We start from the raw sequence: 19,102 nt of genomic DNA on the forward strand, positions 1-19,102 counted from the left end.
AAGCCCTTGAACCACAACTACTGAGCCCGCGTGCCACAACTACTGAAGCCCGCGTGCCTAGAGCCTGTGCTCTGCAACAAGAGGAGCCACCGCAATGAGAAGCCCCTGCTCACTGCAACTAGAGAAAGCCCGCACGCAGCAATGGAGACCCAATGCAGCCAAAAATAAATTAATTAAATAAATAATTTAAAAAAAAAAAAAAACACAATCCAATCAAAAAATGAGTGGAAGACCTAAATAGACATTTCTCAGAACAAGTTATACAGATAGTCAACAAACATATGAAAAGATGCTCAACATCACTAATCATTAGAGAAATGCACATCAAAACTATAATGAGGTATCATCTCACACTGGTCAGAATGGCCATCATCAAAAAATCTACAAACAATAAATGCTGGAAAGGGTGAGGAGAAAAGGGAACCCTCCTGCACTGCTGGTGGGAATGTAAATTGATACAGCCACTGTGGAGAACAGTATGGAGGTTCCTTAAAAAACTAAAAATAGAACTACCATATGACCCAGCAATCCCACTACCGGGCATATACCCTGAGAAACCATAATTCAGAAAGACACATGTACCCCAATGTTCTCTGCAGCAATATTTACAATAGCCAGGTCATGGAAACAACCTAAATGTCTACTGACAGATGAATGGATAAAAGAAGATGTGGTGTATATATATATATACATATATATATTTCATTCCATTTCATTCCTTTTTATGGCTGAGTAATATTCCATTATATATATATGTATATATACATATATATATAATGGAATATTACTCAGCCATAAAAAGGAATGAAACTGGGTCATCTGTGGATATGTGGATGGACCTAGAGTCTGTCATACAGAGTGAAGTAAGTCAGAAAGAGAAAAACAAATTTCATATATTAATGGATATATGTGGAATCTAGAAAAATAGTACAGATGAACCTATTTCCAGGGCAGGAATAGAGACGCAGATGTAGTGGATGGACATGTGAACATAGAGGTGGAAGGGGAGGATGGGATGAACTGGGAGATTAGGTTTGATATAAAAACACTACCACGTGTAAAACAGATAGCTAGTGGGAACCTGCAGTATAGCACAGGGAGGACAGCTTGGTGCTCTGTGATGACCTAGAAGGGTGGGATGGTGGGGGATGCGAGGGAGGTCCAAGAGGCAGGGAATATATGTAGACATATAGCTGATTCACTGTGTTGTACAGCAGAAACTAACACAACATTGTAAAGCAATTATACTCCAATAGGAACTTGCCTGGTGGTGCAGTGGTTAAGAATCCGTCTGCCAATGCAGGGGACACAGGTTCGAGCCCTGGTCCGGGAAAATTCCACATGCCGCAGAGCAACTAAGCCCATGCACCACAACTACTGAGCCTGAGCTCTAGAGCCTGCGAGCCACAACTACTGAAGCCCATACGCCTAAAGCCCATGCTCTGCAACAAGAAAAGCCACCGCAATGAGAAGCCTGCACACCGCAACCAAGAGTAGCCCCAGCTCGCCACAACTAGAGAAATCCCACGCGCAGCAACGAAGACCCAACGCAGCCAAAAATAAAAATAATAAAATAAATTAAAATTTAAAAAATTATACTCCAATAAAAAAAATTTCTGTAATAAAAATTTTTTTTCGTTTTTAAATGTAAGTATAGAAAGCAGTCAGTCACTGAGTCCCTCCTCTTCCTACCCAAACAGAAGATTAGATGTTTACTCCCTTGAGTTTTGAATCAGAGAGACTGTGAGCTCAAAGACATGAAATATAACTGAAGGTAAGAGTAACACATTGAAAACAGAAATATTAAGTGCAAGTATTCAAATTGCACCTTTCCCCTTGCTCACCTGGCTGAGAACACTCAGTTAGAATCAGACCCCTAAGCAGGAAAGAATTCTTTGTCAGAAAAACTTATCAAGTCAAGAGAAAAAAACCTGCAGATATTAACAACTGGACATCCACAATGATGTGGCCCAGACAAATCATACCATGGTGAAATCTACCAATGTACAACTCTAACTCTGCAAATACAGCTTCCAATCACCATTTTAGTTTTTCATCCTTAAAAGTGAGACCGATAAGGATCACTGGACCACTGGACATTTGACAAAAAGCTCTAGTGTAAAAGGTAATGAGCAAAGTAAGCAAAAAAGGTACTTGTATGAAACAGAAACTCTTAGAAGAAATCTTAATTAAAAGAATTAGAAGAACCTAACATCGAGGAATATCATGAAATTTCAAATCAATAAAGACAGATGACAAGATTCTCAAAGCTTGCAAACATGAAAAAATAGTGGCTCACAAAGGATCAAGGAATCAGAGCAATATTCTCAACACCACAAGAAACTTTAAAAAAAATAGAGCATGTCTTTAGAAGTCTGAAAGAGAATCATTTCCAGCCTAGAATTCTATACACATAATTACCCATCATGAGGGTAAAGTCATGGTATTTTCAAACATTTAAGGTCTTAAATTCTCAGAACGCTACTAAAGAATGAGCCCCACCAAAAAAAAAAAAAAAAGAAAGAGGGCAAGAAATATGAGCTACAGAACAGGACAAAAGAGAAGGGACTTCCCTGGATGATAAACGGAAATCACATTGACAACACTTACATGACAGGCCTAAAGGTGGACAGAAACAAAAAATAGAGAAGAGAGATCTAGGAAGGATAGCTCCAGAAAAAAACTGAAAATGATAAATTACTTGATGTGTCTATATACACTGAGAAAACATTTATAACTCTGTCACAGAAATTGGTGATAAATTAGTCAGAGGTGCACAGAATATCAACAAATTTAAAAACCAAGAAAACTAAATCAAGAGAAAACTAAGAGATATGCAAATGGCTAAGCAAACTGTGGTATATCCATACCATGAAATACCACTCAGCAATAAAAAGAAACAAATTATTGATACACACAAAAACCTGGATGAATCACCAGAGAATTATCCTGAGTGAAAAAGACAATTCCAAAAAGTTATATACTATATGACTCCATTTAAACAACATTCTTGAAATGACAAAACTGTAAACATGAAGACTAGATTAGGGGTTTCAGGAGTTGAGGGAGTAAGGGTGAGAGAGAAGTAACTTGTTATAAAAGGATAAGAGGGATCCTATAGTGATGGAATTTTTCTGTAACCTGTCTGTATCAGTCAATATCCTGGTTGTAATGTTGTACTATAGTTTTGCAAGATGTTACCTTTAGAGGAAACTAGGTAAACCATACACAGTCCTGAACTCTACTATTTGTTACAACTGCTATAAATCTACAATTATCTCAAAACAAAAGGCTTGATTTTTTTAAAAAAGAGTAGAAGCTTCCAGTAATATCTCTCTATAGAGAAGGTTCTCCTTTTCTCCTTTTAAACAGATTGGATTGAAATGATTAGATCCTCACTCTCAAGGACTGAGCTGGGTCTGACATGACATTTTAGTAAGACTCAGTCCACTCGTAACCTGCCCTGTTCTTCAGAATGCCCTCTCCTGGGTTACTGAGAGCCTAGTGAGCCTATTTAGCCCTTAAAGATTGTGAGATATTCAGTTCAGCCCTTTAGAGGTTTTTGCTCAACTTTTTAGCCTCTGGCCTCAAATTGTTCAAAATGTGTCAAATGCCTATTGGTGGTGGGTCACTTTCCTGCAGTAGGACTTTACCTACTTAGCACAGCAAGACTACATGTTTCAGTCCACCATTCTGGCCTAAAGTTCTTCACTACCTCAGAACTTACAAATGTTCTTTAAGGAAAAGTGGCTATCCATTTGAGGCACCTCCAGAATTCCAATTTGTCATGCCATCCCTACACAAGTGACAAAATCTCTGCTTTCCCTCAGTGGACTCACACTGTCTGGACCAACCTAAAATCCTCAGCTTTTGCCCAAAATTAACAGATACTCTCAGGGAAGAAAATGACCAACAGTCATCAACTCATATTCTAAGGATTCCACCCTTTGAAATTTTAGTTCATCTAGTCCTTGTTGCTTCCACAGTTCCACATGTCTCTAAAAACATGATTTGTTTGCATTTTATTATTTTTTTTTTAACCAGCTCTTCAGCAGGAGTGTTGACTTACTGCAATCTGTTACATCCTTCCTAAAAGTGGAACCTCTACCAAAACCTTGATACCAAAGTCCAACAAGAACATTTTGAGAAAAGAAAAAAAAAAAAAAGACAATATTGTTCATGAACACAGATGAAAACATCTTAAATATTGGCAAACCTGGGACTTCCCTGGTGGCGCAGTGGTTGAGAATCTGCCTGCCAATGCAGGGGACACGGGTTCGAGACCTGGTCTGGGAAGATCCCATGTGCCAGGGAGCAACTGGGCCCGTGAGCCATAACTACTGAGCCTGCGCGTCTGGAGCCTGTGCTCCGCAACAAGAGAGGCCGCGATAGTGAGAGGCCCGCGCACCACGATGAAGAGTGGCCCCCGCTCGACGCAACTAGAGAAAGCCCTCGCACAGAAACGAAGACCCAACACAGCCAAAAATAAATAAATAAATAAATTTTTAAAATATTGGCAAACCAAATCAAAACAGGTTAATACTTTATGACCAAGTCAAGATTATCCCAGGAAACTTAGTTGATTTAACTTTCAAAAATCAATATAATTTATCACAATAAAGAAGGTCTCTCAATTCTGACAGAAATGGATGTCTTCATTTCTTGGAACCAAAAGGCTCTATGTGTTTATTTGTTTATTCAAGTTTCTAGTGAATGTTATTTCTATAACTACAGGTATTCCTCAGAGATATTGCAGGGTTAGTTCCAGACCACCCCAATAAAGCGAGTACTGCAATAAAGCAAGTCACATGAATTTTTTGATTTCCAGTGCATATAAAAGTTATGTTTACACTATACTGTAGTATATTAAGTGTGCAATAGCATTATGTCTAAAAAAAGTACATACCTTAATTAAAAAATATTTAATGTTAACCATCATCTGAGAGTTCTAGAAGTCATAATTTTTTTGCAATGGTAACATCAAAGATCTCTGATCACAGATCATCATAACAAATATAATTATAATGAAAATGTCTGAAATATTGTAAGAATTACCAAAATATGACACAGAGACATGAAGCAAGCAAATACTGTCGGAATAATGGCGCTGACAGACTTGCTTGACACAGGGTTACCACAAACCTTCAATTTGTAAAAAATGCACTATCTGTGAAGGGCAATAAAGCAAAGCACAATAAAACAAGGTATGTCTATATACAATTCTTCTCTCTAATTAGTATTGTGCTTTTGAATATTTGTCTTTAATCATTAGCTTCAAAAACTCTATTCCAAAGTCTGCTATTTTGTAGAGTTAGGTCAACCTATCCTCTTAAGATATATAATCAATAAAAGATTGGTTCCCCTGTTTAGCAAATTGCCTTCAGTTTTCAGAAAATAACCAAACTTGCCAACCTGGATTAGGAACTTCAGTAGTTGCCCACTTTCCTAAAAACCTAATTTAGGCATCATTTAAGTAAGAGTGAAAAATAATTGTGTTAAAATTTGATAATTCTAATTCCCAGACCTCCAATTTCAAACACAGGAAAGGTCAGACCAAAATTTTCACAAAATATCTCAATTTTATATAAACTCAATGGGAATATAGGGTTCCTTTTTAAGAATAAGACTTACAAACAACTAAAATGTATCTAACTATATATTGTGTATTGTTCACTCACTAAACTATTAAATTTGTACCAGTTCTCCTTTTTGACTTACCTCTTTACTTGGTGACTGAACACAAATGTCTTTTATTTTAGGTGTTGAATAAAGCACTGATTTTGTGGAATTTGTGCTAAAATCACTGGCAAGACCTAAAACAAGTTAAAACAAAACATGTATAAAATTTTTTGGTTACAATTAAAAGAAGCCCTACATGGTATGTGAAGAAGTCTTTTGACTCTTTTAAGCGCAATTAGTTTAACTTAAGTACAGACATTAATTCAATATTCAAATGTTCCTAGAAGGCATCAGGACTGAAAAAGACAAGCAAGATTCCTGAAGAAATATGTGCCAGTTCTTCTTTCAGAACTTGTAAAGAAAAGATACTTTTCCACTGTGTTTTTCTTTGGTTGGCCTATTCTTTTATTCCAATACCTTCTGACGCTGACCAGCACTAGGAAAAGTTTTTGCCATTATACTCTTTTCTTTAGAAAGGGGTGCAAATCACCAAACATTATCTCAAGCTCTCCAGTGATCCCAATAATTCTGCACATTTATTTCCATTAATGAAATACTTTCTCTTGTGTATGATAATTATTTATGGAATTCTAGACTATAGGAATCTAGTGTGAACTAAAGGGAATAACAAATTATTCTCATTTTTGCCAGTATTATCTTCAGTATACCGGAAGGTACATGAAGGACTGCATATGTACTCAAAATTCCTAGAAAGGGGCTTCCCTGGTGGCACAGTGGTTGAGAGTCCGCCTGCCGATGCAGGGGACATGGGTTTGTGCCCCGGTCCAGGAAGATCCCGCATGCCGCAGAGCGGCTGGGCCCGTGAGCCATGGCCGCTGAGCCTGCGCGTCTGGAGCCTGTGCTCCACAACGGGACAGGCCACAGCAGTGAGAGACACGCGTACCGGGGAAAAAGAAAAAAAAAAAAAATTCCTGGGACAATATTTCATATATTGAAATGCTAGAACATATTTGCTGAATTTGGTATTAATGGACAAATTTACATTTTCATCCATCCCAACCCTCAAAGTCCATCTATAAATGAAACCTTACTTTTTTCTTCAAAACAGTCTAGTAAGATTTCCAGTATATTCTGGCCTTGCTCTGTATTAATGTCAGGTGCCCTAATAAGAAGGAAAGAAGGGAAAATGTTAACATATCATCTCCAAAAGGTATTTGCTACTTATTAACATCTACCTTGAAAATTCCGTATCTCCTTATTATAAAATTTTTACTTAATGGGAAAAATATCACCTTTATTATGAGGATAAAACAAGTATTTGACAGTCCAAGAGTTCCCAGAAAAGTATGTGAAGTAGTATGTCATTGTCTACATTAACAATTATATACCCTGACTAAATAGCCACATCTAAAGCTGTTTTAGACTACTGCTCTATCTAAACAAGAACATAAACTTTTTTGAACATATTCAATCAATCCTGAAATGCTTCTTTAATGAAGACTCTATGGTCACAAGTCCCATCAGCTCCAAGTAACACAGTCTTCCCTCCAAGATCTCAAATGCACTTCTATTCAATACCTTTAATCTTAAGGAGCTAATGAATCAGTATAAAATTTTTAATTAAAATTTGTATTGAGACAATTGTAGATTCACATGCAGTTGTAAGAAATAATATAGAAGAGGTCCCTTGATCACTTTATCCAGTTTCCTGCAATGGTAACATTTCACAAAGCCATATAGTATACTATCACAACCAGGATACTGATGTTGACAGAATCCACCAATCTTATTCAGATTTCTCCAGTTCTACATGTACTCATATGCGTGTTTATGTTTGTGTATATAGTTAGTTCTATACACTTTATTACATTTGAAGGTTCAGATATGACCACCACAGTCAAAATACTGAACAGTTCCATCACCACAAAGATCCTTCTATTGCCCTTTTAGAACCACACCCACCTTTTCTTTTAGCCCCATGGAATAAACTGCATCTTTCTATTATTTCCATTCAATCCACTCTAGAGTGCTTTCCCCATAGCTGTCATTTAGTCAGAATTGAAACTGCCTCTTCCTGGTCCATCATTTATCAGGCGAATTTCTTTTCTCACCTCCATTAAGTCATTGAACTGCCTGCATTAATATTTCTCTGTTAATATAAAATAACTAAGATGACTATACTTAACCAGTGGGTACATAAATCATTATTTTAGTCAGAGGTAATAGTTCTTCCTTTCTTCATTTAAAAATTCCACTTTCCAAAGATGCAAATAAAAATCATCTTAAAAGTTTAAGTACACAAATCACCTGGAAGGTCGGCAAAATCTTCTTCTATAGTCATTTTTGAGATGATCCTGAAAGAAAAGTAAATCATCAATCTGGTGAAAGTTTAAGTTCTTTATTCACTCATTCAGCAAGTATTTGCTGACTGCCTATTATAATACTATAAAGAGGAATATCTTCTGGATCAAGTGAAAAAAAACTTGTCTCATATCCACTGTTTCCAAATGTTTGTTTATACTATTTCCTTAGTTTGGATTTATTCCATCTTCTTCCTCCTCTTCTCCTTCCTCCTCCACCTCCCCCCATACCTCTTCCATCATCAAAATCATACTATCTGGGCTTCCAGTAATTCAAGTTGGTTGACCAACAATATCTATTTATCTCCTTTTCCTGCAAGGAGATCCCTCTGAAGTAATAGTAAAGGACTAAACTGGCATAAAACGACAATGAAAAAAGAGAATGGGGGGGCTTCCCTGGTGGCGCAGTGGTTGAGAGTCCACCTGCCGATGCAGGGGACACAGGTTTGTGCCCTGGTCCGGGAAGATCCCACATGCCGCGGAGCGGCTGGGCCCGTGAGACTTGGTCACTGAGCCTGCGCGTCCAGAGCCTGTGTTCCACAACGGGAGAGGCCACGACAGTGAGAGGCCCGCATACCGCAAAAATAAATAAATAAATAAATAAGAGAATGGAAGAAAGGGCCATCTGTGGACAAACAAATATAACAGATTTCTGGAAGTTGGAAAACAAATGAAACATGATAACTGATGAAACAGAAGAAAAGCAGCAGCCTAAAGTAAGCTCAGAGGATATTGTCCTGGATGAGGAGTGAATGGCCAGCATAAGATAAATACCTAGGAAGTTAAGAATGAAATATCAGAAAAACTGAGGATAAAAAGATGCTAGAATGTTTCCAGAAAGAGAAAAGAGGTAACCCCAACAAAGAAGCAGCCCCAATAAATGGAAGCAACAGGAAAAATAAAACACATAGACATGCTGAAATTGGAGGTGGAGAGCATATTTGTGATACTTTGGGTCCTATCTTTTAATTGTAAAATCTATAAAGTTAAATTTTCTAGTTGAAAATTTTGTGGTAATAGGAAGAATAGTATGCTTTTTAAAATAAATAAATTGCTGCCAATACAAAATGTTTAGTAAGCTGCACTCTTCCTTGGCCCAATGGGATATAAATGACCCCACCCCATGTGAACACTCTCTTTACCCCACTCATGCTCTGACATCCTGAGCTGAGCCTCGCTCCTGACTCTACTAAGGCTCCTACACACAACTTTGGACCACTGTAGTTTCCCACCCACGGTGACTGCTGCCACCTTGCTTCACTTTTGAATTGAATTATTCAGAAAGATGAAGACCTCTATTAGATTTTAAGAAACTTGAGAGCAGAAACTTTGTTTTAAGCTAGCTTATATTCTTCCCAGAGCCTTGCCGAGTGCATTGTATACCACACAAACACCATTTTTTGTTATCTTTTTGATATGCCAAATAAATAAGACCAAAAATTTATGAGATAAAAGTGTCTTTCTTTAAAGAAGGTGAGAGTGTTTCACACAGCCTGTTATCTTCAGGAGGTACCTAAGGAGCAAAAGATTAAATCTATTTTATAGATAGCAAACTAAGGAACAAAGACATCTAACACATCTGCATTTTATCGCAAGTCATTTGATGGAAAATTAACTCAAGCACTTAGGTCTCTCATCAGTACTCAGCATTCTGAAACACTTAAGTAAAACCCTGAGAATGTTAGTTAACTCCCTTCCAAGGCCTCATTTAAGGTCACTCTTCTCCTAATTTAATAAATAAAATGATAGAGTCATCATATTTGCACACTAAATGTTTTTGAACATTAAATAACACCTGTAAAGTACTCTGTTCCACTTTTAAATAGAAAAATTTTAAGGCTAAGACAGTTCTTTCCTTCAGCAAATATGAAATTGAGCACCTACTACAAGGCCAAATGCTATTTAGGCACACTAGAAAACAAGTGGTGAATAAGACAAAAGAGGTCTCTTAATTCTAAATTAAAAGTTAGAACACAAAATTTTTTGATTTTCAAAATAAATACACATTCAAAAACTTGCAATTTTTCACTCAATTTCAATTTTAGTTTCTTCCATTCACTGTGAGATTATTTTTCTCAAAGAAAATAATATACAATACAGCAGTGTTTCTCAACCCTAGCACTAATGACATTTGGGGCTGACTCTCTTTGTTGTGAGGGCCTGTCCTGTGCATTGGGAGGATGCTTGCAGCATCCCTGGCCTCCACCTAGATGCCCTTAGCACCCCCTCATCGATGCTTTCTCAGGACAACCACAAATTTTTCCAGACAACACCAAACGTCTCCTACAGGGCAAAATCACACCCAGTTAGAAACCACTTAAGTACAGGAATGACTGAGGATAATCTTTCAACTCCCTTCTCCCCTTATCTTTCAAATGAGTTATGACGCAAAGTCAGATGTTAGAACTAAAAGGCTCAAAACAACTCTAAGGTTATGATAGGTATTTTAAAAGTGGACTGTGGGAATTTGCTCCTAGCCATGTCTTCTCACCAGACTTTAAGGATCAAGTGATTCCTGGCCAAGGAACAAAAGCAGAATCATCCCATGCCCCAATGGATCTGAATGAAAACTGGTAATAAAATCAGGTACAACTCCAAGAGAAAACACCGGAGAAGAACCAAGCTGGGTCTATAAGGAGCCCTGCACATGAGGTGGCACGCATATTTATGCTGTGTCAAGGGCACTTGCATCTTACCATATCACTCTGAAGAATCACTACTATCTGAACAGCTGGATGTGTTTTATCGGGAAAATGATTTTTCTCTTTGTGTCAGTGTGTCTGCACTAGTGCTCTGGTGAGAACTTTTGTTGTAAAATAAAAGTGAACTTTGGTCAAAAGAATGAGAACACAGCAGAGTGGACCAGCAGCTGCTCTTCCAGCTTCAGTTTTGTCTATCTCTCTCCTCCTCAGTCTGAGAAGCCAAGTGCAATACCCCGGGAGAAGGAAAGAGAACTTTGAAATAAGGAGACACAAGGGCAATGATTACAGAAGGTTGACTGGAGGCATGAAAAGCAGGAAAAGCAGTCAATGTGAGAACTAAGACAAGCTTCAACCAGTCTAAGCTTCCCATATTCTGAAGGGCATCCTCTTAAAGACAGGAGAAATTCATAACAGAAAGGCAGAGATCACAGTGAGAAAATAAGTTGTTTATTAACAGTATCATTAATATTATTATTATTAATCATAGATTTTAAACACTTACCAACACTGATACAAATAAAACACAGATCATGGTTTAAAAAAAAAGAGATAAAGAATGAGAAGACAAGCCACAGACCAGGAGAAGATAGTTGCAAAAGGCACATCTGATAAGGACTGTTATCCAAAATATAAAAAAAACTTAAAACTCAACAAAAAGAAAACCCAATTAAAAAATAACTGGTTCAAAGACCTTAACAGACACCTCATTTAAGAAGATATACAGATGACAAATAAGCATATAAGAAAAGATGCTCCACATCATATGTCAAGCAGTAATGCAAGTTAAAACCAGATACCACTACCCATCTGGTTGTGTGACCAAACTTGGAACAATGACAACTGTAAAAGTGGAACAACGGGAACTCTCATTTTGGAAGGCAAAACAGTACAGCCACTTTGGAGGACAGCTTGGTGGTTTCTTACAAAAGTAAATGTACTCTTACCATATGACCCAGCAATCATGCATTTTTCTTTACTCAACAGTACGAAAGGGTGGTATAGGAGTACTTTTTACTATGAGCACCTGCACTGTTTACATTATATATAACTGTCAACTGAAAAAAAATGGGCAACTTAAAATTTGCGAGTTAAGTTTTATTCGGGGACCTTACTGAGGACTACAGCCCAGTAGACAGGCTCTCAGCGAGCTCTGAGGAACTGCTCCAAAGATGTAAGGGGGGGACCAGGATATATAGGAGTTTGGGCTGGGGAAAAAAAGGTAGTCAAACATCAAAATCAGACACCTCAAGTTAATGATTTTTAGTGCTTCTCTATAAATGGGAAGATGCAAGAGTCTGGGCTCATTGAAGTTATTCCTTATATAAGTCTCATAACTATCTAGGGCCAGCTTCCTGTTTTTCTCCATCCTTAATTCCCCTTAGGCACACCCTGCAGGCAGCTGCAGTTGCTGGTGGCTTGAAGGTGGGTAACATTCGTTATTTACTGAAATGGCAGGTAACAGTTTTTCTCCACAATACATCTTTTTATGCATACAAGCATCCATATATAACTTCATTATAAATGGGAATATCTTATTCATCCATGCTGAAGATCTTAAAAGGGGAGATAAAGTAGAAAACACAAGTTTAGGATAGGGGCTGCTAAGGGTTGTATAAAGTATGGTAACCATAAGCGAAGTCTGAAATATAGAACAGTGAATACCAAGGGAGTCCAGAAATAGGCCAAAAAAAGAGCTCCCGCCCCCTTCAGCCATTCACAGCTTGCACTTTTTAACTAGTAGCTGCCTCACAGAAAACTATCTGTCAATAACAGACGCCTCTCTACACTAGCAACTCTGAAGCAAAGGCACACTTTCAAGGCGTTTCAATACTTCTAAGGACAGAAAATTATTTGGAGGACTAGGAACTGGAGTTAGGCTAAAAAGTAGAAATCGCAAGATTCTCTGAAGAGAAAGACGCCGTCACGCCCGGGATTACAAAAAGACTTGAGGAAACACGACAAGTAAATTAACTCTAGCTATCGGCACCCGATCACTCCCGAGCTCAACCAACTCGCGCGGCTTCCCCACTGAAATCCCCCAGAAGCCACAACACCTGCCCAAAGCTTCACTCTCCCAGCCTCGCGGGGTCCGCGGCCGGCACTTACCAGCCCCCACGCGGCCATGTTCCGGCCCGGCTCAGCCCGCGCAGGGGTTGGGGGCGGAAGTTCACACGGGCCGCAGCTCCGGGCAGCCCAGCGAGGACGGAGTCACCCGAAGAGCAGCCAGGCGGAAACCCAGTAGCACCTTAAGCGAAAAAGGCTGTAGATGGCGGGAACTAAGGAGCTGCGATCCAGCGAGCGCGCCCGGGAGCGCGCCCACTCGCGCGCATCCAACTACGCAATTTAAAATGGGCTGCACATGCGCAGAATGGGCCCTTCGACTCCAAACGAAGAAAGCCGTTAGGGGCCCGCCCCCTCACTGGTACTCTCCCACAGTCCGGCCTTCCTCCTCCCAAGAGCCCCGCCCCATCACGTCGTAGCCCTTCCCCCATCTCACGTGACTCCTAGTCCCTTACTCCCACAGTTTCATAGTCTCTCTCTCTTCTCTCTCTCTCCCCCTCCCTCCCTCCCTCCCCCTCCCTCCCTCCCTCCCTCTCTCTCTCTCCCTCTCCGTCTCCCTCTCCCCCCTCCCTCTCCCCCTCCCTCTCCCGTCTCTCTCTCCCTCCCTACCACAGCTTCATTCTTTCCCTCTCCCTCTTTGTCTCTCTCCCTGTCTCTCTCTCCTTCCCACGCAGACAAGGTGTAAAACTTCCTGACGGTTCTCTTATAAAGTAAAAAGTAATACTTGGAAGGATAAGAGGCAGAAGACGTTTGAAGAGTAATGTTTTACTGTGTAGGCTCGTCACCCACACCCCAGCCGGTTTATGCATCATCTCTGAAAGTAATAATGGTACAGTAAAAATGGTGATGGATGAGGTATTCTTTTTTCCAAATATGTGGGTAATATTTTTGTGAGGCATTGCCAACAAAATGATCTGTGTAAGTATATATCATTTAAGTGTGACGTCCTGAAAGGAGTCCTAAATCAGGAGTCTTGAAACCTGCTCAGTGGACTAGCTCTGTCATGTAGGACAAGCTCTGGCACCGTTCTGGCAGTTTCCTTAATTACATAATAGGAAAGTTAAGTTAGATGCTCTGAAGACTAGACCTGACCATTTTATGATTCTAAGAAGCTATGACCTATTTTTATGATTTAATAAAAATTTTCAAGGGAATTTACATCAGAAAATGGGTTACTTTCTTCTCGGGCAAGGGAGACAAAAGCAAAAATAAATAAATGGGACCAAATCAAGCTAAAAACTTTTGCACAGCGAAGGAAATTATAAACTAAATGAAAAGGCCACCTACTGATTGGGAGAAGTTATTTACAAGTGATATATGCAATAAGGGGTAAATATCCAAAATGTACAAAGAACTCATACAACTCAACATCTAAGAAACAACCCAATTAAAAAATGAGCAGAGGAATTGAATACACATTTTTCCGAAGAAGCCATACAGATGGCTAATAGGCACATTAAAAGATGCTCAACATTACTAATCATCAGGGAAGTGCAAATCAAAACCATAAGGAGATATCACTTCAAGATATCACTTGCAGACAAACTGCAAGCACATGTCAGAATGGCTGTTATCAAAAAGACAACAAAAATCATGTGTTGGCAAAGATGTGGAGAAAAGGGAACTCTTGTGCACTGTTGGTGGGACTGTAAATTGGTACAGCCACTATGGAAAACAGAATGGATATTCCTCAAAAAATTAAAAATAGAACTATCATATGATCCAGCAATTCCACTCCTGGGTATTTAATCCAAGGAAAACAAAAACACTAATTCAAAAAGATTTATGCATCTCAATATTCATAGCAGCATTGTTTACAATAGCCAAGATATGGAAGCTGCCTAAGTGCCCATCGACAGATGAATGAATGAAGAAGATGGCATATATATATATATATTTATATACTTATATAAATAATGGAATACTACTGGACCATAAAAAGGAATGAAATTTTACCATTTCCAACAACAGGGATGGACCTAGAGGGTATTATGCTATATGAAGTAAGTCAGACAAGAGAAAGACAAATGCTGTATGATTTCACTTATATGTGGAATCTAAGAAACAAAACAAATGAGCAAACTTAAGACATAAAAAGTTATAGATACAGAGAACAAAGAGGTGGTTGCCAGAGGGGAGGGGTGTGGGAGGAGGAGAGAAATAAGTGACGAAGATTCAGAGGTACAAACTTCAGTTACAAAGTAAATGTCACAGGTATGAAATGTACAGTGTAGGGAATATAGTCAATAACTAGGTAATAAAAATGCATTACTTATTGAATAAATTCATTAACCAAGAGTTGAGCAAATAAATTTTTTAAAACTTGCAATGCTTTAACAAATGTTATCACCTGCTAAGACCTTTTTTCTTTTTTCTTTCTTTTTTTTTTTGTAGGAAAGAGGGATGGAGAATTAACTCTGAAATCAGACAAGCCCGAGTTCCACACTCCTCCACTAATTCTGCCATAATGGGCAAGTTAATTAAACTATAAGTTTCTCAACTCTCTTGTCTGTAAAATGGGAACAACGTTAAAGCTGTTGAGATATGGATTAATTCCTTTTAAGATCTGGTTGAAATGCCTAGAACATAGTGAGAATTCAATAAATAATGCTATTGGTGTTATCAATATTATGGAGATTTTTATACTTGGTCTAGGAGAAGTTTTGCCAACCAGACTACATTATTTAATTTGGTCTCACATTTGGAATAGTTAATAATATACACTATCGTTTATTGAGTGCATACTGTATGTCAAGTTCTGTCATAAATGCTCTCCATGAAGTAACATTTAATTCTGAGAACATTCCTATGAGAAAAGAGGACTAATATCCACATTTTACAGACAACAGAACTGGGACAGTCTTTAAGTAACTTGCCCAAGGTCACACTACCATTAAACAGCAGAGCTGGGGATGAACCCCAGCATTCTGACTCCAGAACTGAGCACTTAATCACTATACTCTCAGTGAGAAATTTTAGCAAGCATAGTCATAGATGTAAAGTTCCACGTGTAAAATTATATCCCCCAGCTTCCACTGGAAACAGTAACTCTCAGAGGTATTTTGAGAAACTTGAAATGAAATGACATACTGGTATAGAATGCAGGGGTATGTAGATAATGAACTGGTCTGTTCTAGAGAGAAATTGGAGCTGCACCCTTATGAAAAAGTTATGCAGATTCCACAGTTCCCAAACTTTTCAGTTCCCTCTGCATCTGTCTTAGTATTTACTAGCCCCTCCATAATTTTAGCATCCTAAAATAGGGTTGCTAGTTGATGGAGTAATGTTTATAAAACCCAGATTTGTCATTACAGGCCCCTCCCCTCCAAAAAAAACATTAAGATCAATCCCTATGAATTGCCATGACAGCTGACTAAAATCTTGAAGTTTTCCATCACAACTACTTATCTATGTAAGGGGTGTGCATGTGTGTGTGTGTGTGTGTGTGTGTGTGTGTGTTTATGTATCCATGGAACTATGTGTATTAGATGTGTATATGGAGAAAAAGGTATACAGAAATTTAGCTTGAAAGAGAAGTAGAAACTTTTAGTTACTTATGATTTTATGTTGCAGATAATTTCAAATTTGTAATTGTTAAAATTATCTTAAAGAATAGACGTTAAAAATGACACTCCAAAAATCAATTTGTTCTAGAAATTATAACATAGTTGCAATTACAACTTAAAATTTTCTTTATTCATAATGGACCCAAACTGGCAACGTGCCCAGCAACTGGTGAATGAATAAATAAATTGCAATGCATCCATACTGTGGAATACTCCTCAGCAGTAAAAACAAACTACTGAGGCACACAGCAACACAGATGAATCTCAGTACATACTGAGGGACTTCCTTGGTGGTCCAGTGGTTAAGACTGTGAGCTCCCAATGATAAAGAAAATGTGGTACATATATACAATGGAATATCACTCAGCCATAAAAAGGAATGAAATTGGGTCATTTGTAGAGACGTGGATGGATCTAGAGACTGTCATACAGAGTGAAGTGAGTCAGAAAGAGAAAAACAAATATCGTATATTAACGCACATATGTGGAACCTAGAAAAAGGGTACAGATGAACCAGTTTGCAGGGCAGAAATAGAGACACAGATGTAGAGGACAAACATATGGACACCAAGGGGGGAAAGCAGCGGGTGGGGGTGGGGGTGTGATGAATTGGGAGATTGGGATTTACATGTATACACTGATGTGTATAAAATTGATAACTAATAAGAACCTGCTGTATAAAAAAAATTTTTTTTAATTAAAATAAAAAAAAAAGACTGCTCTCCTAATGCAGGGGACCCGGGTTTGATCCCTGGTCAGGGAACTAGACCCCGCATGCCAAAACCAAGAGCACGCATGCCACAACTGAGACCCAGCACAGCCAAATAAATAAATATTAAAAAAAAAAAAAAAATCGGGCTTCCCTGGTGGCGCAGTGGTTGAGAGGACACGGGTTCGTGCCCTGTCCGGGAAGATCCCACATGCCGTGGAGCGGCTAGGCCCGTGAGCCACGGCCGCTGGGCCTGTGCGTCCGGAGCCTGTGCTCCGCAACGGGATAGGCCACAACAGTGAGAGGCCCGCGTACCGCAAAAAAAAAAAAAAAAAAAAAATCATGCTAAGTGAAAGAAGCCAGACATCAAAGGCCATCTGCTGTATGAGTCCCTGTACATGACTATATAAAACTATATGAACAGAAATGAGATCACTGGTTACCAGAGGATGGATGTCATGGCGGAAGAAGACCCTGACTGCAAAGAGCCAGGAGGGAACTTTCTGCAGTGGTGGAAGTAACTTATGTCTTGCTTATGGTGGTGGTTACCTGACTATATGTATTTGTCAAAACTCTTAGAACTGTGCTCCTCAAAAAATGGTAACTTTTGCTGTAAATTATACCTCAATTAACTTGACTTGAAAAATTAAGAACATGAGAGAGACAGAGAGAGAGAAAAACATAGCAACCAAATGCAATGTGTGAGTTTTGATCAGAGTCTGGTTCAGATCAAAGAAGCTATACAGAGCTTTAAGCAACAGTGGAAAACTAAAATATCGATTATCGCATGACAGGGTTGTAAATTTTCTTAGATATTATAATGCTATTGTTGATGTAAGAGAATGTCCTTACTCTTCATGTTCTTACTCCATCTGTTAAGTACAGTCACTTTAGTAGCCCTTTCTGACAAAATTATTCTCGGATTCAAAGGTTCTACTGGACTGTAATTGCCAAGTTAATAAAGTATGCTTGCAATATGCAGATACGTGGCGGCAACGTTCACAAAAAACAAACAAACAAACAAAACAAAAAACAATGTTATGCACAGGGTCTTAAAGGTCTGCACTGAGTTGGTAATTTTAAAGTGCTGTATAAACTGACCAGTGTTAAGTTTCCTAAGTTACCTTGACACCAACCATTTGATTCTTAGTTGCAATTATACTTTATTATATATACATTGTTTCTCTTAACAGGAACACGGGGGACAACAAATCTCTATTCTTTAAGTCTCCATTCTGTAGCCTCTAGTTTACTTCTAGTCAATGTAATTCTTATCTCATAAAAAGGAGCTTTTGTAATTTAAAACATACTTACATTTTCAAAAGTTTGATATAGTTCTGCATTATAATTTTAACCTTGCAAAGACTTAAATTACTTTGATAGTACTGGGCAAAAATTTAAATAATGTACCTTCATACTTATTGACCTGGAAATGTGCTCTGGATACATTATTTGAAAAATGCAGTTTATCAAGTATCATTACAGTATTTACTTGATTACATAAATATATACAAATAGAGAAAAAGTGCCAAAAAAGTGATTGGTACCCATCCAAACAGTGCTAATGGTATGGATGGTGAAATAACATGTGATTTTCATTGTTTCTCTATTTTGTCTGAGACGTATATAAGTTTTCCACTTATAATTAGAAAAAAATAAGAAATTATTTTAAGCTAAGTATGCACAGGAAATGATATATATTTGTAAATTCAAGTGCCTATAGAAATTTGTAAACAATAAAATGCCAAAAGTGTAGCTTGCTGGCAATACCTAACAGAAAGAGATTTACAAGATGAAAGAAATAGGAAGACAAACTGCAAGCAAAGATGTGAGGCAGAAATGATGTGCTGTTGACACAGAAAATTTGTGAGCTATTGTAAAGGTGCTTATGTTTGCAAAATGGAACTAGATTATGGAGCACCTCCAATGTTAGGATAACTTTTCACCTCTTCCTATAGACATTGGAAAACTGTATTGATCTGGGGGTAAGTTACATAAATTCATGATAGCTAATTTAGGCATTTGTCTGCTTACATAATTGTTGGGGGGGATGGAGAAATAATG

At 38.3% G+C, this 19,102-nt stretch overlaps 1 protein-coding gene across 2 annotated transcripts in view; it reads right to left on the reverse strand.

The window, feature by feature from the left end:
• Nucleotides 1-13,045, reverse strand: part of CENPC (centromere protein C) — a 91,473-nt gene extending 78,428 nt beyond the window's left edge. For both annotated transcript variants that reach the window (XM_082838366.1, XM_082838367.1), the window contains exons 1-4: nucleotides 12,809-13,045; nucleotides 7,948-7,994; nucleotides 6,732-6,802; nucleotides 5,719-5,813 (exon numbers count right to left, since the gene is read on the reverse strand). In XM_082838366.1, coding sequence (XP_082694492.1) covers nucleotides 5,719-5,813; nucleotides 6,732-6,802; nucleotides 7,948-7,994; nucleotides 12,809-12,826 — 231 coding nt within the window. In that variant the 5' untranslated portion in view covers nucleotides 12,827-13,045. The remainder of the gene's footprint in view (nucleotides 1-5,718; nucleotides 5,814-6,731; nucleotides 6,803-7,947; nucleotides 7,995-12,808) is intronic.
• Between the last annotated feature and the right edge of the window lie 6,057 nt (nucleotides 13,046-19,102).

Source organism: Leucopleurus acutus, assembly GCF_964270905.1.
Source record: "Leucopleurus acutus genome assembly, chromosome: 4".
NCBI classification, from domain to species: domain Eukaryota; kingdom Metazoa; phylum Chordata; class Mammalia; order Artiodactyla; family Delphinidae; genus Leucopleurus; species Leucopleurus acutus.